This window comes from Macaca mulatta, chromosome 4 (assembly GCF_049350105.2).
Source record: "Macaca mulatta isolate MMU2019108-1 chromosome 4, T2T-MMU8v2.0, whole genome shotgun sequence".
Classification (NCBI taxonomy): Eukaryota; Metazoa; Chordata; class Mammalia; order Primates; family Cercopithecidae; genus Macaca; species Macaca mulatta.
Window position 1 is genome coordinate 49,592,804 of NC_133409.1, and position 27,378 is coordinate 49,620,181.

Genomic DNA, 27,378 nt, shown 5'->3' on the forward strand with positions numbered 1-27,378 from the left:
TGATGATGATTTGCACTTCTGACATCATTACCTAATGTTGGGTTTCTGTGCCTGGGCTCTTTATGCTGTGGAGGCAAATGGTGTTTTGAGTGTCTTAATTTCACTGGAACGCTGCACCTGTTGCTGGCTATTCTTGCATATGAAATCCAGGCCCTAGAGTCACTTGCTTTCATTTCCTTTTCCTGCTCCCTCTTTCCGGTCTGTGTGTGTGTGTTGGGGTGGGGGTGGGGGGTTGGGGGGGCGGCAGATTAGTAGCTCCTGTGAAGAGTCACCACCTTCCTGTTCCTTCAAGGCTATGATTTTAGCGCCCCCAGGAGTCGTAGTGTTGCGTCACTCTGTCATCTGTCGCCGAAAGACTCATAATCCGGCAGCCTCAAGAGTTTGAGACATGGGTTTATACCTGAGTTTGGGGTTCTGGGGGAGGGGTGAAGTGGAACAGGCTTTCAGTAAGGTTCCCCGATACCTGGAACCTTACTGCTGTTGAGGAACATGTATTTCCTCTTGGCTTCATCTGCTGTTTGGCTATGACTGAGGAAGACAGGAGGTATTGCATAGTATCATTTACTTTCATAGAAACAACTCTGACACCTCTAGGCTTCATGTTGGTTCAGGCGATGCTCTCGAAAGCCAGGGAGTTGCTTTGCCAGATGCGTGCTATGGCTGAAAGAACGGCTCAAGAGCTGGGACCTGGCCCTGAGGTTAAATCCACTCACAGCACGAATTTGATGTTTTACTTTGTGTCCTGAAACCTCAGTAACCTTATTTTTCAAGTGAGAGTTGAAATATTGACACAGCTTAACTTGTAAGAATTTTGCAGGCATCAGTGAAAATAAATTGAATGCACTTTGAAGTTCAGAGATTTCTAAAAGTTAATACAGACCAAATTATATCCTGATGATCAAGTAGGAACATCCATAGTTCCAGTACTGTAGTGCATTGACAACCTCCAGGAAGTTACGGTAGCCTGATATTCCTAATTTTAAACCAACTTTGTCATGTTTAATTTATTAAGACTTTTATAGATAGACAGATTTACTACTGGACATTCTCTGGTGGAGAAAAATTTCATGGAAAAAGTTTAATGTGAAATGGCACATAAGTGGTCCCGACTTGCAAGTTCAGGAACGGCTTGTTCACCACTGAAGACTGCCCTGGAATAAGAGAGACCAGCTTTGTTCTTGTCTTATTTCTGGATCACCCTTTCTCCTTTGTACCTTCTGACATTGTTTCTGTGTTCCCTCCTCCCATCTGCCACCTGCTCCTTTGCAACTCTGTAGAGTATTTTAATAATAGGTTGTTTGTGCCTGTCTTGCCTCTGCAGTGCTCACTTTCACCTGTTTCCTCAGCCTCTGCCTTCTCCTTTCCCCCTTTTGGCATGCTCTGGCCTGCCTCCATAGTTGAACCTGATCCCTGAGGCAATGATATGGCAGATGCCTCAACTCTCCATCTATAGCACTTGTCTTGCCTGGCCTGGGAACCGGCTCTTTTACTGCTGTACTACATGGAACACAGTAGGCGCTTCTTAGACCTATCAGGGGCCTGGCTCTCCCAAATGCTCTTTCCAGGAACTCTGGCCCTGTGAACCCACTGCTGAATGTCATAGCTCATAAATAAACTCTCAAGTGATAACTGTCATTTGAGTTCTCTAGTTCTCACCTGACTCCCTCTTAATATCATCCTGGAACTGTCTTGGAAACCCTGGAACTGATTTGAAATACCTCTGGTCAGTTCCTCAGCATCAGTTCTGTCTAACGAACACCTAGATTCTTCATTGTCTCTTCACTTTCGGCTCTACGTTGTCACAAGTAGATGATTATGTCTCATTCCCAAGTAGAGATAGGACACATGAGAGTGGGTGGGTGTGCCCATGGTTAGACAGGACTATCTTTGTGTAGTACCGGCTGCGGCAGGATCTACAGTGACTCACACATCTTCTGAGTGGCCAACATCCTCAGATTTGCATGTGGGCATTTGCAAGAGGAAGCACACAGATCCTGTGATCAGGGCTGAGATGCATACAGGTGTGTCTGCTGGACTGGGGCAGGTGGCGCTCGGTGGAAGAAAGGTTGTAGGCAGGGAAAGTGTTGCCTCATGGAGGGTGATCCTGATATGGTGGGAACTTCAGTCCAGACTCCGACATCATCATGGGCAAGCCAAACGACAGTAAACAACCTTCAGGGCTTGGGGACATCGGCACACTCACCTGCAGAGAGCCAGACGGAAGACAGGCAGTAGCACAAGTTTTCTGAGGTAGAGATTGTGACTGTAGGTGACCAAGGAACAAAATATTATGAAGACCACATTGGGGTTCATAGGCTGGTGGCCCTGTAGGACACTTGGTCACTTTTCCCACTGTGTGTGTGTGTTTTTTTTTTTTCTCCTGCCAACACCAAAGAGTAATCTCTAGGTGTCTCTTCTTCACTCCTCCCCATGAAGCTTGAAAGTTCTAAAGCTCACCAGAAACTAGAAAACTTTTCCTCACTGTGACAGCAAGTGTGCTTCCAGAAAACTCACTTGCTGACCTTTGTTCCACAGTCCAGCAGGTTGCCACCTGATTTATAAAAACAGATTATGAAGAGAGTCCAGAAAAATTACTCCCTCTTTCTTTTTTTTTCAAGTAGCATTTTAAAATTCCTTTCTTTTTAAAGTAGTTGGGTTGTTTTATTAATTTCGTTCACTGTTGCCTTAAATGACAATTCTTGTCTCCCTGAAGAACTCTTGGCCTTCCTTCCTGCCACTAGAGTGAGAAGTTCTAAGCTAGAAGGGCCATCCCAGGGATGACTGCTTTAAGCAGCCAGTCATGTAGGGTTGCGCCTGTGGCCCTGGCAGATTGAATCCACTTTCTACCAAGTTGGTGGCATCACTTGGCTTCCATGTAGTGTTTTTCTGTTTTCCTGAAGATCGCTGTTGGCCACTGGAGGCCTCACTCACTGAGTTCCAGACAGCTGCCACTTCGTTTAGAAGCAACACTGCCAGTGAGAAACCCTGCCACACACAACACACACACAGACACACACAGAGACACACATACAGAGACATACACACAGACACACACAGAGACACACACACACAGAGACACACACACACACCACACACACACACACACACACACACGTGAGAGGAGGGCCACCCTGGGATGAAACCCTGAGTTCCCCCGTCTCAGCCCACTCCTTCTATCTCCTGGTGGAGGAAGAAGCTGCGTGTCCCTATTACTACCTCTCTTTACCTCCTCATTAAGGGCTTCGGTGCGATTATTGTCTCCCTTTTAATCTCACTACTTGCAGGCAGCTTTCTTGAGAAAGGTTATAATTTAATCCTGAAATACAACTTCTAGGAGTTTTCTTTTAAATTCATCATTCCAAGTAGGCGTCTTTGTCTGTTTGCACATTAGAAGATGAAACTAATACCTAAATGTGATTTTCCTGCTTTTATTGGTGTGCTATTTAAGGTCTGCATCTGACATCTGACTCCGTGTGGTTTGGAATACTTTATTATTATTATTATTATTTTGAGATGGAGTCTTGCTCTGTCTCCCAGGCTATACTGCAGTGGTGCGATCTCGGCTCACTGCAACCTCTGCCTCCTTGGTTCAAGCGATTCCCATGCCTCACCCTCCCAAATAGCTGGGATTACAGGCGCACACCTCCACACCTGGCTAATTTTTGTATTTTTAGTAGAGATGGAGTCTTACTATGTTGGCCAGGCTGGTCTCAAACTCCTGACCTCAGGTGATTCGCCAGCCTCAGCTTCCTAAAGTGCTGAGATTATAGGTATGAGCCACTGAGCCCAGCCTGGAATATTTTCTAAGCTCTTTGATGATGGCGGCTTAGATTTAACTCTCTCTGACTTAATTTTGTTGATTATATTGTCATTCAATTCCATTTGTATACTCACATGGAAACAAAGGCATGATTTCAGATTTCATTTATATCTTCATGCTTTGGAAAAACAAAGCATGATTTGGAGAAATCACTCAGCCCATTAAATACCATCCTTGACATTACTTTTTTGGGTTTGCTTGTTTTTAAAACAGTTTTTATTGGCTTTTGCTTTTTATAATTTTTTGAATCGTATCAATAGTAGCATAATGAGTATCTTTAGATGTGCTGTTAAAATCATGTGAAAATTCTTTTTGTGTCAACACGAAGAGTTTTGTTTATAATCATTACTATGATCAAGAACTAGGGTGGAATTTCCTAGCTAGACACAAATGAGTTTAAAAAAAAACCTGACATACTCTTCCATTATTGGTTAAGTTGTATTCTAAACAATATGAGTCTGATGAAGATATTAAGGGGAGTTAATTAGACTGTAAGACTCTTGAGGACAGTTGATGCCTTTTTCATTTTTGCATTCTTCTTGGGCACCGTGTAGTTGATCAGTATAGTCATGGGATTTAGTTTTGATTGTAGGGAGCTGTGTGAACTGCATGAAGCAGATGAGACTCCATCCTCGCATGGGAAACCTTTAAGGATTTTGAAGTTGGGCAGGTACAGGTTATTAGAAAGATCACTCTAGGCTCTGTGGGAGAGTGATTCAGAGGGAAGAGCCCCTAGAGGCCCATGGAGCATTGCAGGTGGCTCTGCCAGGAGACCAGGTAGAAGATGTGGTGAGGGTGGGTGGGAGATGGATGAAGCTGTGGATTTCATAGGTAAAGATTCATCATCCTTCATCTGCAGCTACGCTATTGAAGAAGACCTCTGAAAACCAGAAGGCGTTTTATTTGTAGTTCATTTGGCAGGAAAACTTGAGTTTGACCTGAACTCATTCGGTGTTGAAGCCTGACTTGAACAACTGGGACACTTTTAAAGTCCTTACGTATGTCAGGCATCCTTCATAAAACATATGTATTTGCTGCAGGGCTATTCATGTGTTTGATTAGGGGAAATTGCCCTGGATCTTGCTGTTTTTTGTTTTCACTGTAATATATGACTTGTGCTATATAACTTTTCTCAAATGGGAAGAGTTCTGGTTCAGCAGCACCCCTGGCCCTAGGGTTTTGGAAAAGAGGTTGTGAAACTATTTGACGTGTGTTTACAGGATAAGGTTGATGAAACTGACTGATAAGAAATGAAGGCAAGATCTATGGAAGAAAAGAACATTTCTGGGAAGACTCAAAAGTTAATGATGACACCGCCTCATTAACATTGAAGGGAAGTAGAACTTTAGAAGGGGTCAGAAATATTCATTATATAGGCATGATTTATTGAAAAGGATGCATCTTGAATTTTTGAAGTGTTGCTTGTATGTGATCTTGGACTGAATCGTAGGCCAGAAAAAGGGGGCAATTGCAGAAATTTGAAAAAGACCTATAGATTAGTTCACAGTTTTGCTTCTATGTGAATTCTCTGGTTTTCATCATTGTACTCTGGTTATGTAAGATGGTAATATTTGGGGAAGTTGGACGAAGGGAATATGAGAACTCTGTGTACTCTTTTCTTTTATTTCTTTACCACTTCTTTTATAAGTCTAAAATTATTTCAAGATAAACATTTGAAAAATGACCAAAAAAAAGAGCTGTTTGTCATATCAGGGAATGGCATCATCCATGATGCTTTTAAGTAGAGAGTATCTATGAGCAGAAGTCTAGTTTTCTTGGAGAATTCGAAGTCTAAAAGTGCAAATCGGGTAAAATTTCAGTCAGGTCTTCACCCCCTCCCAATTTTTGCTTTTTAAAAAAGCTGACCTGGTTTCTATTGTAAGATTAACTTTTTATATTCTGATCTGAGAAAAATGCTTGACTGTAGTTTAAGTGTACAAAGAAGAGTTCTAGGCCAGGCGTGGTGGCTCATGTCTGTAATCCCAGCACTTGGGGAGACCAAGGTGGGCAGATTGCTTGAGGTCAGGAGTTTGAGACCAGGCTGACCAACATGGTGAAACCCATCTTTACTAGAAATATAAAAATTAGCTGGGCGTGGTGGCATGCGCCTGTAATCCCAGCTACTCGGGAGGCTGAGGCAGGTGAATTTCTGGAACCCGGGAGGCAGAGGTTGCAGTGAGCTGACATCACGTCACTGTACTCCAGCCTGGGCGACACAAGACTGCGTCTCAAGGAAAAAAAAAAGAAGAGTTATAAAATGGAGAGCTCATGGGAAGTGCCATAACTTGTCCCTTGCATTTAGTCTCTCTGGTGTTGGAGGGTGTGGTTTGGCTCTAGTTCTTGTTTGTAGCTCTGCAAGGTGAGGTGTAGGTTTATTAGTTAGGACTGACAGTTATAATATGATGTTCAAAGCCAAGAGGGTTTACAGATAACAGGGAAGAATGAAGATGTGTACCTTTCATGGCCAAGGTCAGCTCGCCTGGATTTTGTGGTGCTGATGCTGCTGGGTGTATATTTTCTCCATGGAGAGAGGATTGGTTTCTGAATTCTTTTGCTTCCCTCTCTCACTTCGACACTACCTCCTGTAGTTTCAGCTAATTTGTTCTGTAATTCTCTCTCCACTCCAATTCTTTCTTTCTTTTTTGATGAGAGTAGACCTAGGCTGGCAGCCAGTTGCTATTGAGCTATAATAGAGCTAGTGGTATGAACAAAATTTGATTACTGCTGTCAACACCAGATTGAATAAGAAAGTGCATACCCTAGACAGATACTTGCAACATAAATGGTCTATTGATTTCACAAGAACTAGAAAATGAGGCCACTGTGTAATCTAGCAGAACAACAGATCTGTGAATAGAGTGGGCCCTGACATTGCACAACGGTTTTCAAAAGTGCCCTCCTATCGATCTTTTTAGAAGAACCTTCAGATAAACTGATTTTAGCTTCTGATTTTCCTCACCATCAAGTATTTACAGAAACTCCAAGGAAGCCTTTGCACTTGTGTGTGTGCAATGGTTTGCTTTTCCTCCATAGCATCTAGTTTGGAAGTTATATTGGCTATTACAGACCTTATTTGCTCCTGAGTTATCATGGCATTTCTACTTAGCTTAATACGAATGTTTTAGGAGTTTCCCACCATGGAAAGTTCTGTTTGACATATGAAAGTTCAATGGTCAGTTTCATAGTCAGCTCTAGGGCAAGAAATAAATAAAACAATGGATTACAGAGTATAGCCTTGCGACACGGGAAATTTTTTAGTAGATGGATGAGTCATATTATTAATACATGCTGCAAGGCCCGAGGTCTTACATCAAAAAATAAGGAAAAAAGTTTTTAATTTTTTAAAGTTAATAGCCTTCTGATATTTTCTTTGTTATATTTTGTATAGTTTTTGTTCTGTTTAGTTTTGGGGGGATCAAAAAAATAAATACTGAAATAGAATGTTTTAGGAAAAAGGTAATTAACATCATTGTACATGAATTTGCTCTAACACAGTAAGGTCTGAAAAAAAAAAAAAGATTTTCCCTTTGATGTAGACTTGTTTCAATAATTACTATTCTCCCAGTACTGCACTTTTGAGAGGGAAGGAGAAATTGTTGCTAGTGTCTAGATCTTGACTTGTCTTCCTTGGCTACCTTCAAAATTTGAGATCCTGAATCTTAAATCACATCTGGTCTAAAAATTCTTCCTATAAACAGTTATGACTATTTACTGACAAAAGGCTGCTTTTATTGTGCCTGTTTCTATTTCAGAGGAAGACACATAGAGACAGGTGGAAAGAACTGATTTGTAAAGATTGAAATGTCATATTTACATTCAGAATTTCATTTCCTTACCAGTTTTCAGAAGAACCCTTTGGTAGAGGAAACAGGGCCAACTTCTTTCACAGCCTCTTACTGTAGATAGAAATATGAAGTCCAGCAATATTTAGCTGGTGTGAACCCAGACAGCTGTACCAGGAACAATGTTGAAAATCTTTGATTCCTATTGGAAAATAGCCACTGTTAAAGATGCACACCTTCAGGACCTCACTTCAGGATTGTAGCCAGTATCTGTTCTGAGTAGGTGGTGCCCACGCCTCCCTGGCTGTTTTGTGTTTTGAATATTTAGTCCTGATTCTAGAAATGAAGACATTTTTGGCCTATGGATAAAAGACGGGTTTCGATAGCCATTAAGGAAATGCAAATCAAACCACAATGAAATGTCACTTCATACCCAGTAGGATGGCGATAATAAAAAAGACAAATAATAACAAATATTGGTGAGGATGTGGAGAAATGGGTGTCCACATACACTGCTAGTGGGAATGTGAAAGGATGCAGCCACTTTGGAAAGCTGTCTGGCAGTTCTTCCAAAGGTTAAGCATAGGGTTGCCGTATGACTCAGCAGTTCTACTTCTAGGTACACACACACACACACACACACACACACACACACTCACCTCACACCCAAGAGACATGAAAATATATGCCCACATCAAAAACTTGTACACAAATGCTCATAGCAGAATTAACTGGTATTAGCTAAAAGATAAAAACAACCCAAATGTTCATGAACTGATAAACACATAATAAAATGTGGTCTATCGATACAATGGAATATTTTAAAAAGAAATGAAATACCCATACATCCTACAACACGCATGGACTTCAAAAACATCATGCTAAGTGAAATAAGCTAGTCACAAAAAACCATATACTGTACGATTTCTTTTATATGAAATGTACAGAATAGGTAACTCTACAGACTGGAAGTAGATTTCAGTGGTTGCGTTGGGCTAAGGGATGGGGATCGATTGTGGTGATGGTTGTAGAATTCTTTGAAAATACTAAAAATCATTAAGTTATACAGTGTAAATGAGCTAATTGTATAATATATAAATTATATATCAATAAAGTTTGATGCAAAAAGAGATTATTGGGTATTGACTATGTGACATCATCTGTATCACTGCGCTTTTCCTGGTCTCTCTGCCTGTGACAGTCCTAGAAGACAGGTGAAGTCAGCTTGTCCATTTTACAGATTTGGAGACTGAGGCTGAGAGAGAGAGAGACAGAGAAAGAGAGAGAGAGAGAGAGAGTATTTTGCCAGAGTTATACAGCTGCTAGTCTAAGGAAAATGTAGAGATGAAGAGGAGGAGCGAAGGGGAAGTACTGTCAGTTTCTCTTTTCTGTACCACAGTACAGTAGCAGGATGAGAGATGCCTTTGAATTCAAACCTGTGTGTATCCTGACAAAGATACATATTCTATGAAAAGTCTTTGATAATAAGTAGAAAATTTCTATTTCACAACAAGCAAGAAAAAGAATGAGAAAAGGACTAGAAAGTAGATAATGATCATATGAATAATGATTTTCCTTGCTTTTTGCATGTATGTGGAGGACACATGCAGAAGTGACAGCAGGAGTTCGAGACCAGCCTGACCAACATGGTGAGACAATGTCTCTACTAAAAATACAAAAAAAAAAAAAAAAAAGCGCCGGGGTAGTGATAGATGCCTGTAATCCCAGCTACTTGGGAGGCTGAGGCAGGAGAATCACCTGAACCCAGGAGGCGGAGGTTGCAGTGAGCCGAGATCATGCCATTGCACTCCAGCCTGGGTGACAAGAGTGGAAAAAAAAAACTATGATAATAAAGAGAGCAAAGCGACCATAAAAGAGAATAGGCTGGAAAAAATAGTCTAAATGGTGGTCTCTTATCTTATAGCTGCATGTGGTTAGGTTTATTTTTTCCATAATAGCAATTTCTAAGGGTTGAAGAAGAAATCCTTTTGAGTTTTACTTCCCCAAGGTATATATAACTACTACAGTGAAATAATAAGCCCAATTTATTCTTTGAAGTATAGTTAATATGTAACAAAACTCCTAAGGCCAGTTGTATACCCAGGGCAATCACCTTCTAACACCTTTATTTATGTACACAGTGGGTAGGAAGGTGGGTGGAGTGCCCCTTCCCAGCTGACACTGTCAAAACAGGAAGCAAAGTTATAATCTCTGTCACAGGAACATGAATAGAGGCCCTTAGTTGTGACTATTAAAAAAACAAAAAACCTACCTAAGGAGTTTTCACTGACTGCAAAGTGTAACTTCCTGTCTGGTGTTTAGAGGAGGTGGGGTTAGTTAGGTTTAGTCAGATCCTCTCATGAGAAAAATAAAAGCCACAAAAAAAAAAAAGACATCCCAGTGTGCAGTTCGAAGGCTGCTTTTGTTGTCCACTTCCTCCACATCTTTTTCCTTGTCATCTAAGCAGATGTAGGTGATGAGCAGCCCGGCAGCCACCACGTTTCACTGGAAAAAGTGCAGATTGGATTTGCCAGGGCATGTAGCTGTCGAGGCTTGCAAGAGATTACCAGGTAAGTTTGTCAACTTGTGCTACTCCCAGCCAGTGAGGTTTTCATAGGAAGCGCCTCTGAAGACAGGGCTCTCTCGTTCACTTTTGTTAAGTACCAAAGCTTAGGACCAGGCTGGTGACGGGAACAGACAGCCTGTCCTTCCTGCTGCCACATCTGTTGTGGACCCTGAAGAGTAGAGACTAACGCTGTCTGCTTTGCACTTCTCTTCAGGAGGTGATAATTCACTAGAGTTATTAGCCTCTTTGAAAGAAGATTTCCAGGATCCCTACATTTGTGGTAGCAAATGTGCTTCACTTTACCTCCCTGTAGATTTTCAAAATAGCTTACTCTGTGCTGACCGTTTACTGCCGTATAGAGAAGAAGCCTCCTGTGTGGTGTTGAGTATTGGTCGACCTCATCCCATATTGTATTTGATTTACTCTGTTGGCTAAAAAGGCATTTTACTTCTTGAAATATTTAGTTTCAACCTGAGAAAGGGGAGAATAAAACGTTTGTACTTTGGGGGATTGTATAAGCGCTGGGGTTTCTGTTTCAGTGCAGGCTTCTCTATGAGACGTGTATATGCGTAACTTTGTGTAGGGAAAGTGTCATGCACTTTTCTCTCACTGAAGTTTACTTCCGGGGTGACTTAGTTTTTCTGATCAGTTTAGATGTTCATATCTTGTTTAATGTATACATGTGTGTACTGGTTGTATGAACTTTTGGAGAGAAAAATAACCCCAAGTGATGTGTTTTATTTGATTATACACATCATGCATGAATGTTGTCACTATGAAAAACTTTGAGGCTGGTTGGTTTTCTTTTTTAATGTTTTTCTTTCTTGTGGAATTACTCTTTCCCTCTTAATGTTTTCCTTCTTAGCTTCAGCGAATGAGGTGGTAAGGGGTTGTAAGTGTTGTCTCTGTGGAGCAAATTCAAACCAAAATGATTGGAGCAGCTCATATTTTCTTAGTGAATTGGGTGTCTTGAACAAGTGGCATAGAAGATTGGTGTACTACAATTCTCATCATTAGCTGTTACTTCTTTCTTAAATAACCATGTGATCCCAACACAAAATCAAAATACCTCTCAGGGACCTAAATTAAAACTCCATGCGGGCCGGGCATGATGGCTTATACCTGTAATCCAAGCACTTTGGGAGGCTGAGACAGGGGGATCACTTGAGGCCTGGAGTTTGAGACCACCCTGGGCAACATAGGGAGATTCCATCTCTACAAAAAATTAAAAAATCAGTCAGTCATGGTGGCATGTGCCTGTGGTCCCAGCTATTTAGGAGACTGAGGTGGGAGGATAGCTTGAACATAGGAGTTTGAGACTGTGGTGAGCCATGATCATGCCACTGCATTCCAGTCTGGACAACAGAGGGATATCTTGTCTCAAAAGCCTGCATAGGAGCATCTATTGCAGACTTGTGACCTTTCGAAGATTTCCTTTGATTGTTACTAAATCCTCTCTCTTTCCCCGACATTGAGAGTCTCTGTAGTCAGCTAGTCTTCATCAAAGGGTCTTGCTACAAAGGGTCTGGGGTAACCATAGTGTTTGAAATCAGAAGACAACTAGAAGAAAAGTACAAACAAACCTTTAAATAATAAGCAGGCTTTGGCTGGGGGTGATGGCTCATGCCTGTAATCCCAGCACTTTGGGAGGCCAAGGCGGGCGGATCACCTGAGGTCAGGAGTTTTATACCAGCCTGGCCAACATGGTGAAACCTGGTCTCTACTAAAAATACAAAAATTAGTCGGGCGTGGTGGCGGGTGCCTGTAATCCCAGCTACTTGGGAGGCTGAGATGGGAGAATCACTTGAACCTGGGAGGCAGAAGTCGCAGTGAGCAGCGATCGCACCATTGCACTCCAGCCTGGGTGACAGAGTGAAACTCTGTTCAAAAAAAAAAAAAAGCAGGCTTTTAAATGAGTAGCTACAGTGTTAAATATATTTAATTGCTGTGCTGGTTGAGTTCTGGTTCATTTAGATAACGTTCTTTCCTGCTCTATGACCAATCAAAAGGCTTTTTAGGAAAATACCATTTTAAAAAATAAAATGTATTTCAGTGCATGTTATTTTAATAAAAATAGAAAACCAATGTGTACATGATTTCGAATTTCACAAGGGCCTAGATTGTCATCAGTTATTACTGAACTGAATTTTTTTTGTGTGTCCATAGTATAGACTCTTTAGTGATCTTCTTAGAAATAAGGACATTAAATTTAATGTTAAAAATAGTATTTTCAGCCAGGCACAATGGCTCATGCTTGTAATCCCAGCACTTTGGGAGGCTGAGGAGGGCAGATCACCTGAGGTCAGGAGTTCAGGCCAGGAGCCTGACCAATGTAGTGAAACATCGTCTCAACTAAAAATACAAAAATTAACTGGGCGTGGTGCTGGGTGCCTGAAATCCCAGCTACTTGGGAGGCTGAGGCAGGAGAATCGCCGGGACCTGGGAGGCAGAGGTTGCAGTGAGCTGAGATTGAGCCACTGCACTTCAGCCCGGGCAACAGGATGAGACTCTGTTTAAAGAAAAAAAAAGATCTCTATCTGTATCACTATCTCTATCACTCTCTCTAGCTTATCTGTCTGTCTGTCTATCTATCTATCTATCTATCTATCTATCTATCTATCTATCTATCATCTATCTCATCTCTATCTCTATCTCTATCATCTAGCTCTATCATTATTTTCACTACATGTTAACAATAATATCACTGAGATAAACCAAAGTTTTAAGAAAAGCTTGAAAATGTGAAATGAATAATTTGGAGGCATGATTGGACATTTAGGCATCTATGAAGGCCCAGATGACTCATGTCTGGAAATTGCTGCTGCTCAGGAAGCCACTCCTGGGAGCCCTGCTCGTCTTGCCATCCTTCCTGCTTTCTTGCCGGCCGACAGGACTCTGTGTCAGCTGTTTCCTTTTTAGATGGAAGGGTTAAAAGATTTACTACTTGGGTTCCCCATTAGAATGATCAACATGCTGGTGCCCCACAGTCAGAGATCGCGGCTTGATTGGACCGAGGCCCTGCTCTGCAGCTTGTCAAAAGCCAGCCAAGGGTGTCCAGTGTGGAGGGTACAGGGTAATGTATTCGTTCCCCACTAGACTGAAAGCTCCATGGGAGGGACTAGAGGCAGCTTCGTTACTGCTGCCCCCTAGCACCTGAATGTGTGCCTGATGTGCAGGAGAGGCTCAGTAGCTGCTTGTGGAATGAATGAATGAATGAGTTCCTTTGAGTAACAGGAAGTTGGAAGAAGATTGGACAGAGGCTTAGTTATGGTCTTTGCTGGTGTAAGAGAGTGTGCTATGTTATGCTGAACAGTGGTTGTCATCTTGGAAGACACTCTAGGAAATAGTCACAGGGGAACAGGTGGCTGATCTGGGGGAGTGCTGAACAGACCTCTCAGAAGAGACAAGGCAGGTTGAGAACTTTGGGAAAGAGAATTTCATCAGGGGCTGGGGGTGTGTGTGTGTGAATGTGGATGTGAGGCCAGGTGGGGACACTCCTGGGAGAATCTCCTGAACTGTGGCTCATTCTTTTTTTTGAGACAAAGTCTCGCTCTGTTGCGCAGCCTGCAGTGCAGTGACACAGTCTTAGCTCATTGCAGCCTTGACCTCGCAGGCTCAAGTGATCCTTCCGCCTCAGTCTCCCAAGTAACTGGGACTACAGGTATGTGCTCCCATACCTGGCTAATTTTTAATATTTTTTTTTTGTAGAGATGGGATCTCGCCATGTTGCCCAGGCTGGTCTTGAACTCCTGAGCTCAAGCGATCCTCCCCGCTCGGCCTCCCAAAATGCTGGAATTACAGGCCTGAGCCACCATGCCCAGCTGTGACTCACTCTTAAAGGAACTCCAGTCTTTTGTGTTGGAACTCCAGGAAGTTGACGACCACACTCATCTATTCAGTCAGCATTTGCTAGGTGCCTGGCATATGCCCAGCTCTGGGGAGGTATGGGGATATAAAAATGAAGGTGATTTGGTTCTTCCTCTGTGAAGGTTAGAACCCGGAAGGGATGGTGTGTGAAAGTGAATGCTAGGTTTGCTGGTGGCTGAAAGGAAGGAATGTCGTCATCTTTGCCATATGTTAGGGATTGCCTGACCCACCAGTTGACTGTATCCAAATAAAGGAACATAGAATTTGTAGTGATCACAGGGCAGTGATATTTGTCTGGGAAGGTATCTTAGGACTTGTAAATTTTTTGCAGATCTTAATAATTACAGAGAAAATGAGTAGGTGGTTAGGAAGGCCAGGTAACTATAACGTACAGAGGTGAGAGAATGAGAATTGTTAAGTTGGGAGAAAAAGAGTAGAAAGAGTGACATGGTACTGAGCAGTTTTTTGTTTGTTTGTTTGTTTGTTTTTGAGACAGTCTCACTCTGTTGCCCAGGCTGGAGTGCAGTGGTGTGATCTCTGCTCACTGCAACTTCCACCTCCTGGGTTCATGCCATTCTCCTGCCTCAGCCTCCCGAGTAGCTGGGACTACAGGCACCTGTCATCACCTTCGGCCAATTTTTGGTATTTTTTCATAGAGATGGAGTTTCACCATGTTAGCCAGGATGGTCTCGATCTCCTGATCTCGTGATCCGCCCGCCTTGGCCTCCCAAAGTGCTGGGATTACAGGCGTGAGCCATCTTGCCCAGCCCTGAGCAGTTCTTTAAGGGATGGGACTTGGCCCTCAAGATCTGGGTTTCCATTACCGCTGCCATCGGCAGGGTAAGTCACTGAACCCCTGAGAAGGGGACTCCCAACCAGGAGGATCACAGGATCTCCCAACCAGGGAGGATGCCCCAGGAGGATGTGGTCAGGGTTCATGATGTTACACATGTTAAAGTTCTTTGCAAGCTATAGTAATAGTTCCAGGTAAATAAATGGAGTAATAAATTATGTAAAAATTATAAAAACCTAGTCTGTTGATAATGGGCTCTTTTAGGTAGATTCTAGGGTAGGAAATCAAACATTATATTCATCATGGTACTTGAAATATATTTAAGCTGAAGCTGTATACTCTATCATGTTTTTGGTATATTTTTCCTTGACATTACTTGAAAGGCATGCTTATGAAACTGGATTTGGATCTGTTTCATATTTTCACTTGGGTTCTCTGACCCCTACTTAGAGGGCACCAGGTGCTTCCTATTCTAACTGTTTGCAAATTCAAGACTTGGTTGGAGGGCCATTGAGGGGACTGGTGTGGGATTAGATAGGATCTGGACACAGCGACTCCCTTGCTCCTGCTCCAGTATTTTGACCTTCATTTGAACAGTTCAATGAACTGGCAACTCAAGTCGTTTTTTCCCACTGAACTAGAACGTTCATTGTTTTGCAGAGGAAGATGACTCATAGCCGAGTTCCACCATTGTGCTAAAGTGAAATTTTAGTCTAGGACCAAAGGAACACAGGCCAAACTTTCTGTCTGAGATGCAGAGTACTGAAACTTGGATTGTGAGCTGGGCAGGAATTCCTGTGGCCCTCTGTGTGGAGTTGCTCTCAAGGAAAAGGAGCGTTTAAATACATTTTTGACTTCAAATTTAATTTTTAGTAATATAGTTCAAATATCTTTTAAAATATCTTAAGTAATGAGACAGTTTTCTAAAAAAAAAGTAACGCAAAATGAAAATTCTACAAAGTAGAAAATTGTCATTTCCTTCCTCTCTCCAAAACCATTGTTAATAGTTTTGTTTCTTCTGCTACACTTGTTTTCTATGAATGCAAAAATATATGCCTCTATGGGTAAGCATGGCTTTTCTTTTTTGAACTAAAATTGAAACCATCCTGATTTGGTGGCATCCCACTTAAAAAATTATTAAAACCGCCTGTGTACATGGTATCTTAGCTTACTTGGGCAATTGCTGGGGCAAATATGCTTTTACTGTCAAATCATCATCTACAACAGATGACATGTAGAGAGATGAGATGTAGTCTATAGTCGTTTGAACTTGCATTTCTTTTTTTGTGGAATTGAACTTCTCTGCATATGTTTATTGGCTCTTTGTATGAATTCTTCAGTGATTTGACTTTTCATACACATATTGCTCATTTTCTTCTGTTGCTTGGATCTCTGACTTTTATACTCTTAATGATTCCAAAGGAAATTCCTACAAAATGGCAGATTTGGGATGACTTATTTGAATTTCTTTTGAATTCTAAAATGGTTAACTGCAACCTTAAAAGATAGATATTATTTTTAGATCTCTAGGACAGAGGTTTGAGTCTTTGGACTTAGATTCTGTCGTATTTTCTCTTTCTTTTTTTGGCTAATATGGGAGACGTCATCATCCCAAACTGTACTGAGACTAGTAATTATTTAGATACACTATTTTATTACATTTTCATATACTGATAAATTATTTCCATATGGATGGTAAGTCCTAGATTTATTTATGAAAAAAAAAACATTTTTTTTGTATATTTTATGGAACATGGAGTTAGCAGAAAGATGCTGTTGAGTTAGGCTTAAAATTAAGTCCTAACGATTCTACCTCCTGTTGTGGAGCTGTTGTCAGTCTTTAAAGGTGCATCTTTCTAAAATTTTTTGCACATAACTTGACAGATTGCAAGGAGGATTATAATAATTGGTGGCTGTTTGTGTCAGAGCCTTTCAAGTCAATACAGGAAAAAATACATTTAGATGCTAAGTGAAGATAAGACATTAGTTTAAATGAGCCCCGTATGTACCATCATATTGAAAATTTACCAGTTTGTCCTCGTCCTTCAATTAAGATTTGTTAGTGATTTTTCACATCAAAGCATTGAGGCTGTAATTCTATGCTGGGTTCATTTAACCACAGATCCAGTAAATGGCAGGAAATAGAGAGCTATACAGGACAGCAAATGGCCTGCAGTTGCATGGAGGATATCTTTGTGGCAAGGTGCCCAAAATGTTTTGCTGGTTTCAAAGTTTGTATCATTTGTTCAGAAGGATTTTTATTGCTTGCAAGCAAGCAGGAAAGCAAAGGAAAAGGGCACGCAGCCGCCTCCCCTATGATTCTGTGCTGTATGACCTATTTGCCTTTGGTGCCTTATATAAAAAGCTTTATTTAGTCTGCAGAGAGGTTATTTCTCCAAATAGAGGTGAACTGTCATAGTAGTCTGGAAACGTGATAGATTTCAGTTGAATGCCGCTGATCCAAATACTTGGAGAGGCTGGGCTGTGTGACACTTGTAAGATAGGCACCTTGCACAGATTCTTCCAGGTCACTTGCACTTAATCATCAGTAGAAATACCTCATCAGATAGCGATCCACTTGGCGCTCTGAGAAGCAACTCCTCCTATCACACCGACACTGCTACTTTTGTTCTGGCTCAGCCAGTCTCTTGCTGGGAACCTGCTGCCAGAGTTAGTCTCTTGGCTTCTGCCCTGGCCTATTTTCTTGTTGACTTCTGGATTCTGTGCCTTTAGCTTCTCCTTGGACTCATTGGCCATGACTCTCTTTCTGGTATTAGTAGCTCCTGTATTGTGTTTGAGAGAAGAAATTTATTCCCCTAGCAGATTCACTTTCTACTGAGCTAACTCTAACCCACCCATGCAATCTAGCATCTGCCAATACTCTGAGACCTGCTGATTGTTAATCAGTACTTATTATCTAACTCTGAGTAATGAGTGTTATAGCAGGAAAAGTAGAATCTTTTTGTGTGTGTATGAATGTGGTTTAAGGCACTTTTGGGGACAGAGGAGATAAACATCTTGAAATGAATTATTGTATTTTATCTTTGCCCATGTGAATTCTTTAAAATAATTATTAAATTCTCACTTTGCTTATATGCATTAAAAATTTCATAGTGATGGTATTTAAAAGAGGGAGGTAACGGATATTTTGCAAGTGGGTTGAGGAAATGGTTCTTATTTTCCTTTTCACGTCCCATGGGACCCTTTGTATCTGTCTGCCTCCCTCCTATGCATTTCTCCTACTGTTGCAAGGAGGATCTTATGTTTTATGATGAGAATTTATTTGGTGACTAAGTGAAGTGTGCACTAGTTTTTTAAAAAGTCCTTGAGATTGCATTCTGTATATTTGCTGAATTTGTTACTAGGCCTTATGCTGCAAAATTTCTGAGGTTGTTCAAGGTAAATCTATGTCTTGATTACTGAAATAAAGTATTGACATTTATTTCCCATAATTTGGAAGTCATTCAGTAAATAAAATTTGCCTGGTGTTTTATAATGAATCATTTTTATCATATTGGGTTTGTGTTAGGAAGACTGTCAGCATTGATTTTCCAGTAGTTTTCTAAATTTTCTCATTTATTTATGTTTCTTCTTCTTCTTCTTTTTTTCTTTGAGACAGGGTCTTGCTCTGTCGCCCAAGCTAGAGTGTAATGGCATGATCTAGGCTCACTGCAGCCTCGACCTCCGGGGGTCAAGCAATCCTCCCACCTCAGCCTCCTGAGTAGCTGGAATTACAGGCATGTGCCACCACACCCAGCTAATTTCTCTGATTTTTTTTTTTTTTAAATTGAGATGGTGTCTCGCTCTGTCACCCAGGCTGGAGTGCAGTGGTGCGATCTCAGCTTACTGCAACCTCCCCCTCCCAGGTTCAAGTGATTCCCTTGCCTCAGCCTCCTGAGTAGCTGCAGGTGCATGCTACCACGCCTGGTTAACTTTTTGTATTTTTAGTAGAGATGGGGTTTCACCATGTTAGCCAGGAAGGTCTTGATCTCCTGAGTTTGTGATCCACCCACCTCTGCCTCCCAAACTGCTGGGATTACAGGCGTGAGTCACCGCACCCAGCCCTTCTGAATTTTTTTTGTTTTTTTTTTTAATAGAAACAAGGTCTCACTATTGCCAGGTTAGGGTCTTGAACTTCTGGGCCCAAGTGATCCTTCTACCTTGGGCTCCCAAAGTGCTGAGATAACAGGCGTGAGCCACTGTGCCTGGCTATATATGTTTCCTAATTACTGCAGCACTCATTTTTCTGTCAACTTCAGCTATGCCACACATGACTAGGAATTAGAAATAAGAAAACAGTAACCAGCCTGGCCAACATGGCGAAACCCTGTCTCTATTAAAAATACAAAAATTAACTGGGTGTGGTGGCGAACGCCTGTAATCTCAGCTACTTGGGAGGCTGAGGGACGAGAATCACTTGAACCTGGGAGGTGGAGGTTGCAGTGAGCTGAGATATTGCCTTTAAACTCCAGCCTGGGCAACAGAGCGAGACTAAAACAAACAAACAAAAACAAAAACACCCCAAGGAGCCAAAAATAAATGACTCAGTGAACATTTATTGAGCACCTGTGGTTTACTGGGTGCTGTGGTAGTTGTTGAAGGTGCTGGGATGTTTTAAAGTTGGTTTTAAACTTAAGGAGTCTACTTACTGGCAGCCTAGAACCACTGCATATGCCTTGCAGAGATGATGGACACTTGTCTCCTGACCTGTGCAGTGCAGGCACATCGGTGAAGTGCCTTAGATTCTAATTTTGCAACTGTTTTCACACTTTGGTATCAGTTTCTAGATCTAAAGCAGTAAATGAGAAAGGTAGTGGGTGTGAGTACTGCTATAAACTGACACCCTGACAATAATGATATGCTTGTTGACAGGCTGATTGCAGAGGAGATGAAAAAATAAAGGGCAGGACAAAAATGTCTCAAAGCTCTGCCCCCTGGGTCAATAGGAAGCTATATTTTGCTACTCAAGTAGGCTAACATTGGAGAAATAATTAGCATGTGAAAAAGTTCTTCCACCGAAAGGACCATGCAAGTTAAGGCAGGTAGTTTGGTTTTCTGTGCTGCAGCATCCCACCAGGCTCTAGAATCCTGTTTTCATATTTTGTTGGACCCAACTAGATTAAAACAAAGCGCCTTTCTCTGGCTGGGTAGTAGCCTGAGTTAGGTGGTTTCCAGTGCTCTGATTGATACTTTGGAGCAGGTGTCCAGTGAATTTCAGAAGCAGGGTAAATGTTCTTGGTATTGAGCAGTTCTCTGTTGGATGCCGGGCCTGTCCTCATGGTTCATGCTGCCCTTAGGTCATCAGCCATTCACTCCTATGGCCGGTTAAGGACACCTTCTCTATGAATTCTCTGCTGACCTCCAAGTGTGGGTTGGGTGTCCCTCTTCTCTGCTTTCTCCCTCCCTGCTTGGATTAAATTCAGAGATTCTAAGATGTCTTCGTCTGTCACAGCGTTCATGACGGATGTTACCGATCAGTGTTTTTGAAAACGAGGTCTATCTCTGCACGGTGCTGTGAGATAGGTGGAAACCTATCTTTTAATAATATCTTCAGGTCGCCATTGTGGATGTTTGAGAACCTCTCCTTTAGACCATGAGCTTGAAGAAGGTCCTGTTCTTGTCTTTGAATCTTTAAACTTTCCCTAGCTCCTGGCACATTTTTCAGTTGCTCAAATTATTTTTGTTGTAGCTCAGTGAATGACACAGAATTCCTGTAATTTTGTTGTTGTTGTTCAGTGAATGAGATAGAATTCCTGTTACCGCCTGTGGAATCCAAATCCAGCAATGTGATCAAATGTCGCTTGAAGGATTTTCGACCATTTTTCATTTCTCTCTCTTTTTTTTTTGAGACAGAGTTTCTGTCACCTAGGCTGGAGTGCAGTGGTCTAATCTCGGCTCGCTGCAACCTGGGCTCAAGGGATCCTCCTACCTCAGCCTCTAGAGTAGCCAGGACTAAAGGCATACACCACCATGTCCCACTAGTTTTTGTATTTTTGGTAGAGATGGGGACTCCCTATGTTTCTCAGGCTGGTCTTAAACTCCTGGGCTCAAGTGATACACCTGCCTCTGCTTCCCAAAGTGCTGGGACTATAGGCATGAGTCACATGCCCGGCCCATTTTTCCATGTTGTTTTGTAAATCAACATTATGTGAAACCTAAAATTTAATGTGGATATACAAAAATAGCTTTTCTTATTTTCTGGCCCAAGAAAATAATACTGTATCTTTATGATTAATATTTTCACCTGTTTTGAAATAAACTTTTAATTTTAGAATAGTTTTACATTTATGGAAAAGTTGCAAAGATGGTATGTAAAGTTCCCCAGTTACCAGTTTTCCCCACTGTTACCCAGTTTTCCCCACTGTTAACATCTGACATTACTATGTTACATTGATCACAATTAATGAACTGATATCAATAGTATTATTATTAAAGGCTTTAAGAGTTATTGTTGAAGATTTTTAAGTTTATAGATGAAATAATATTTAGAACACACCAGCTTTGAATTAGAAATATTTTAAAATTTAAATTCTTTGATTTTAAGGATTAAAACTTTTGAATTCTCATATGTAGTCATAGTTGGGACTATATCCACAAAGCAAATAGACCAATTCTTGTGAGAATGATTCTAAAACAGGTTTTTCAGGTGTCATTCACCTTCTGGAACCTTGAAAGGGGGGAGGTTACTTTCAAAGGCCAACATTCATTTAATCTATCTGTAGTACTCCATATGAATGGCAATCACTACTTATCGACGTCTCAGGTTTTGTTAGATATGATATTTGTTTTAATTATTTATAGTATATTCAGGCAGAGGTGCTATTCAAAATATTTAACAGGTTGGCATAGGCCTCAACCAATCAGATTGCTGTTCACATAATCAGAAGGGATGTGGCTGGTGAATGTGTTGGTCCTATTAATGTCTAAAGTGTCCTAAAAATGTCTCCAGACATTGCCAGATGTCTCGTAGGTGGCAAAATCACTTCTGGTTCAGAACTCCTGATATAAAGTAGTTAGAACAATCTGGCACTGCTCTAGTAACTGCTTTCTAAATATTCACTATTATTATTGTTGTTGGTATCTTTCATTTGTTATTTCTGATAACTTTTAAACATATACTACTTAGCCCCAGCACTTTGGGACGTTGAGGAGGGTGGATCACTTGAAGTCAGGAGTTCGAGACTAGCCTGGCCAACATGGTGAAACCCCGTTTGTACTAAAATTACAAAAATTAGTTGAGTGTGGTGGTGAATGCCCGTAATCCCAGCTACTTGGGAGGCTGAGGCAAGAGAATCACTTGAATCTGGGAGGTGGAGGCAGAGGCGGAGGCTGCAATGAGCCGAGATCGCACCACTGCATTCCCTCCTGGGCGACAGAGCAAGACTCCATCTAAAATATAAATATAAATATAAATATATATATATGTGTGCGTGTGTGTGTGTATATATATGTGTGTGTGTATATGTGTGTATATGTGTGTATATATAGATATGTGTGTATATATACACACATACATATACTGCTTAGCAAGACATATTAGGATTTCTTTACATAGTTAAATCACCACATGCATAAAAAATAAAGTCACATTTTTTGTAAGATTTATTCAGAATTTGTCAGAAACCCATAGGCTGTTGTAGGAAGAAATGTAAGTTCTATTCTTTAGGGAGATTTTCAACTTTTTTTACTCGTCCTCACCTGCCATGTTCCTGACACTGCAGCCTCGAGAAAGGTTTGAGGCTGTTGGAGCACATGAGTGTGGAATTTGTAGACCACTTGTTCTTCCAGACTTCCTCACATCTACCCATAACCTGCTTTTAGTTGATAGTGGCTCAGCAAAGATAGGAGCCTGTACTTCGGCTTATACCAAATTCCTCTCATTTCCGCACGGTGATATGTTATTAGTATCCTGATCCCTGTTATTTGTTAAGTTAAGCTGTGCTTCAGGAATCTCGGAAGATCATAGCATTTTGTTTACAGTGGCTTCATTTCATAATATATGCTCTGAGCAGGTGAGACTAGACTTAGAGACATTGAAGCCCAACAATTTAATATCCACAAAGAGTGTTTTATTTGTAGTCCTCCTATTCTTTCCTCCTCAGTGTTCTAGAAACAGATGCTTACATTGTGTAAACACTCCTTCTATTACTGATTCTACAGTATCCAATTTCCTATTAACAGGATGAAGATTTTGTTTTTTAATCCTCAAGTCTACGAGAACGGAGTAGTCAGTGGGATATGAGGATCAGATAAAAATCTCCCCATGTTAGAATCATTGATCTCAGTACTTTCTACAGAAACTGACAGCCTTATTTTTTTTCCTCCTTTGAATCCACTTAGGTATTTTTGGGAAACATTCATTTGCTGACATTGGTTGATAATAATAATTATTATTTCAAATGAGATGCTGCTGGTAAAATTATTGTTAAGTCTACTCAACTTAGTAAACTTGTATCAAAACCCAGGTTTTACATTTGGTAGAACAGAGACAGTCAGTTCCTTGCTGTAGGGAGAGGAAGGGTAGGAGCCTATGGCTGCCTCACCACCATCTTGTCCCCAACCATTCTTATACACTCTTTTGATTCAAGCACTTGGGCTTTGGAGCCAGACTGCCTGAATTTGGATTCAGCTACTTTTAACTGGGCAAATTGCTTAACTTTAAATGTCTGTGCTCTTTGCTGAAAAATGTGGACAACAAAAGCATCTATCTTATATGGATATTGTGAGTATTAGACTATATGGTAGTCCACTTAAGAAACATTCAGTAAATGTTGTTCATAGTAACATCAGTAATGTTACTACTACTAATATGGCTGCTACTTTTGATAAATTTAGAATAACAGTTTAAATTACCATATATATTAAAACTATGTAACAGTATAAATTATCTTAGTTGAAATACCGTAACAGTGTGTGTATACACACACACACACACACACACACACACACACACTTTTTATAATGGAGCTGCTAAAATGAATCAGGTTTAGCTGAATTGAAATTTGATTATTTTTGCCTCTTTACTGTAGGTGATAGTGAGCCATGAAATAAGTAAAATACAGAAGGATGTAGATATAACACGTAGATTTTTTAGCCTTACATGAAAGAGTTATGGCTTCAAATTTAAAGCACCAATATTTGGTGGGGTCCTATGGAAATTCTTATTCATAATTTCTTAATATTAACCATCTTCTTCTTATTCTATTAACTCTTGCGTTGTTTAAAAAAATTCCAGTATTCTTTCTTTCTTTCTTTCTTTCTTTCTTCAGTTTTTTGAGATGGGGAGTCTCACTATGTTGCCCAGGAAGGCCTTGAACTCCTGGGCTCAAGTAATCCTCCGACTTCAGCCTCCTTAGTAGAATATTCCAGTATTCATATCTTCATTGTTGAGTGCTTTTTCTTTTAAAAATTGTAATAACATTTTAAAAATTAGAAAAGAAAGAAGCATCCATTTCTATTTCTACCATGTTAATACAATAGTAACTTTCATTTGTTATTTTCCCATCTAGTCTTTATACTCATAAAAATAATTGGAATTATGTAATATTTCTAATTTTTAGTTCTGGTGGTTTAGTTTGACATTACTTTATAAGCATTTTCCATTTTTTTCTGTTAGGTAGTTATACCATCATTTATTTAACGATTTTCCTGTTTTCGTTTTTAGTTTACTTCTAGTTTCAACATTATGGATAATAGTACAGTGAAAATTATCTTTATTGATCTGTCGAATGGAGATAATACTAGTACCCCGGGGTTGTTGTAAGGATTGTATGAGGGGATAGATATGAGGCAGGTTGGTCTACCGTGATACAGTTCCATTTTGCTGTGGGAGCTGTCCTGTGCTTTGGGGATGCTGGACAGCATCCCTGGCCTCCACTCCCCAGTGGTGACAAACAGAAATATCTCCAGACATCGCCAGGTGTCTCGCAGGGGCAAAACCGTTCCCGGTTGAGAACCGCTGCTATAAAGTCAGCGGAACAGCCTGGCACTGCCCTGATGAGTGCAGTGTAGATATTTGCTACTATTATTGTTGTTGTTGGTACCATCCTTCATTTCAGGTATTCATTTAGGTAAATTCCTAGAAACAGAATTTATGGGATGAGAGGTTAGTTTTAGGGTTTCTGATATGCCCTTCAGAGGACTGTAACACGTTTAACATCATCAGTTTATATAAATATGTCAGTATCTCTGAGGCCCAGCCAGTATTGAATTGTGAGTACCCAAAATACTGTTTTGTCTTCAATTTCTGTAGTTACTAGTCATCATGAGCATTTATGATATTTTTTTATTTGCATTGCCACATTTGAAGATTCTGGTGACAACCTTTGTCTACTCACCTTTTTTTTTTTTTTTTTCCCCTTCTGTTTTTTTTTTTTTTTTGGTTGCTCTGCCATTCAACAGTTAAAGTTGAATGAAATTCATCCCTCAGTAGCCAAGCCTGTATTACATTTCATTGCTTGATGTTTAACAGCCTCTGAGTAGAACATTGATTCAGATCCTTTTGGATTATTGTGTTTTTCCCAGTGATGCTGCATAATATGAAACCTTCCAAAATTTAAATATAAGGATAATTTTGTGGAAAAGAATTCAACTCTGTATTCAGTGATATGTATCCTATAACAGAAATGATTGCCTCTGGTTTCAGTACACTTTTATTTCCCTCTCCTCTCCTCTCCTCTCCTCTCCTCTCCTCTCCTCTCCTCTCCTCTCCTCTCTTCTCCTCTCCTCTCCTCTCCCTCCCTCCCTTCCCTCCCTCCTTCCTCCCTTCCTCCTTTCCTCTCTTTTCTCTTTCTTCTCTCTTTCTCTCTTTCTTTTCTTTCCTTCTTCCTTTCTTCTTTTCTTCATGTCTCACTTGGTCACCCAGGCTGGAGTGCAGTGGCATGATCTTGTCTCATTGCAGCCTCCACCTCACAGGTTCAAGGGATTCTCCTGCCTCAGCCTTCCGAGTAGCTGGGACTATAGGTACCTGCCACCATGCCTGCCTAATTTTTGTATTTTTAGTAGAAACGGGGTTTCACCATGTTGTCAGACAGGTCTCGAACTCCTCACCTCAAGTGATCCATCCACCTTAGCCTCTCAAGGTGCTGGGATTACAGGCATGAGCCACTGTACCAGACCTTGTTTAAGTACCGTTTTAGAGATAACCCCAATCCTAGCTGTAGCAGAGGCTGCTGGTGACCCCACTGTCTGCCATCAGTACTTCTGGTGGACTGGGACTTCCAGCTGCCCACACCTGCATGACTTTGCCTGAGGGCATTCTCTGGCTGGAAAGTTCACACTCAGGGCTGGCAGGAAGTGTCAGTGGCCAGCAACCCATAGCCAGTGACTGCTGCTATAGTATAAATTCTCCAGCTCTCTTGCATCTCAGGTCAGCTGCTTTTGAGATGAACGTTTTATACTGCATCTCCAAGTTCCCAGTTGGGCTGTGATCCAATGGTAACTTGCTGGATAATGACCCTTTTCTTATTGGCCGCCTTTCCTTCTTTGTCTCCTTTCTTTACTCCCTACCAGTGTTTCCTGGGATCACTTCTGAAATAAACTACTTAAATTTGAATCCTTGTCTCAAGGTCTGCTTCTGGGGGAAGAACCAAACTAAGATATTAGCCAACTTTTCTTTTGACCTTGATTGATGAAAGAAGAGGAAAGATCAGACCAGGAGAATAGTTGTAAATGTTTGGTTTGTTATTAAAAATATCAACTCATTGGAGCTGATTTATATAAAGTTAAATCTTGCTAGAATTGCTGGATTCCTTCATACATGGGTAGAGTGGGAATGCTGAGATCTTGGTGTGAGCATTCCATGCCAGGGTAGAAATTTCCTGCTTAGGCACTTAGTGAAGGAGCCAACTGAGGGAGGGTAGGTGATGTGACCGCCCATCTGGGGGCACCCAGCGACCTGTGCACACCACCATGTATCTGCCCAGGACCCAGCCGTGTTGTTCATTGTACCCTTTTCAGACTGCTGACTTCCAGGAGCACTTGTCTTAAAGTCACATAGCTGTATTTTTCCTCTCCAGGAAAATGTTGAATGTATTTTCTAAATAGCTGAGGTCATTGCATGGTCTTCAGTGAACTTAGCACCAAGTGAGTGTGACCTGGAGTGACCCAGAGTCAGTGCTGGCCAGCATAGGTTTCACATTTTCCGTGTGAAAGTTCTTCTTTTGTTGTTTGTGATTAATAACTGGATAGGATATAAAGCCAAATGATTTCATTGTTGAACACAGACTTGAAGGTCATGAGAAACTGCCTGTTCAAATTACACTTTGCCAAGATGTGGAAAAAGGTCTGTATCAACACCTGAATAGTTTTAGAAATACAGCAGAGAAGGGAAAAAAAGGACATGCCATTTTTTATGTGATGTGAAAGTTGATTTCCACTCGATGCACTATCTTGGGTCCTTACAACATCTGACCTGTGAGGCTAAGGAGTTTGCACTGAGTCAGGACTTTAAAACAAAGGTGTAATGAGGACTTACTGTGTGCCAGGTCATTTAGAATGAGTTTTCTATGCCAAGTAATGTGTTCTATTTATGCTTATTTTGTTAAGTTCT

The 27,378-nt window shown here is 41.0% G+C and overlaps 1 protein-coding gene across 9 annotated transcripts in view; it reads left to right on the forward strand.

The window, feature by feature from the left end:
- UTRN (utrophin) overlaps positions 1 to 27,378 on the forward strand; it is a 576,786-nt gene that overhangs the window by 47,367 nt on the left and 502,041 nt on the right. For 5 of the 9 annotated variants that reach the window (XM_015137215.3, XM_015137211.3, XM_077999494.1 and 2 more), the window contains exon 1: positions 10,054 to 10,172. The exons of the other annotated variants lie outside the window; for them this stretch is intronic. In XM_015137215.3, coding sequence (XP_014992701.3) covers positions 10,079 to 10,172 — 94 coding nt within the window. In that variant the 5' untranslated portion in view covers positions 10,054 to 10,078. Of the gene's footprint in view, positions 1 to 10,053; positions 10,173 to 27,378 lie in introns of those variants that run through there. 9 annotated transcript variants of the gene reach the window in all.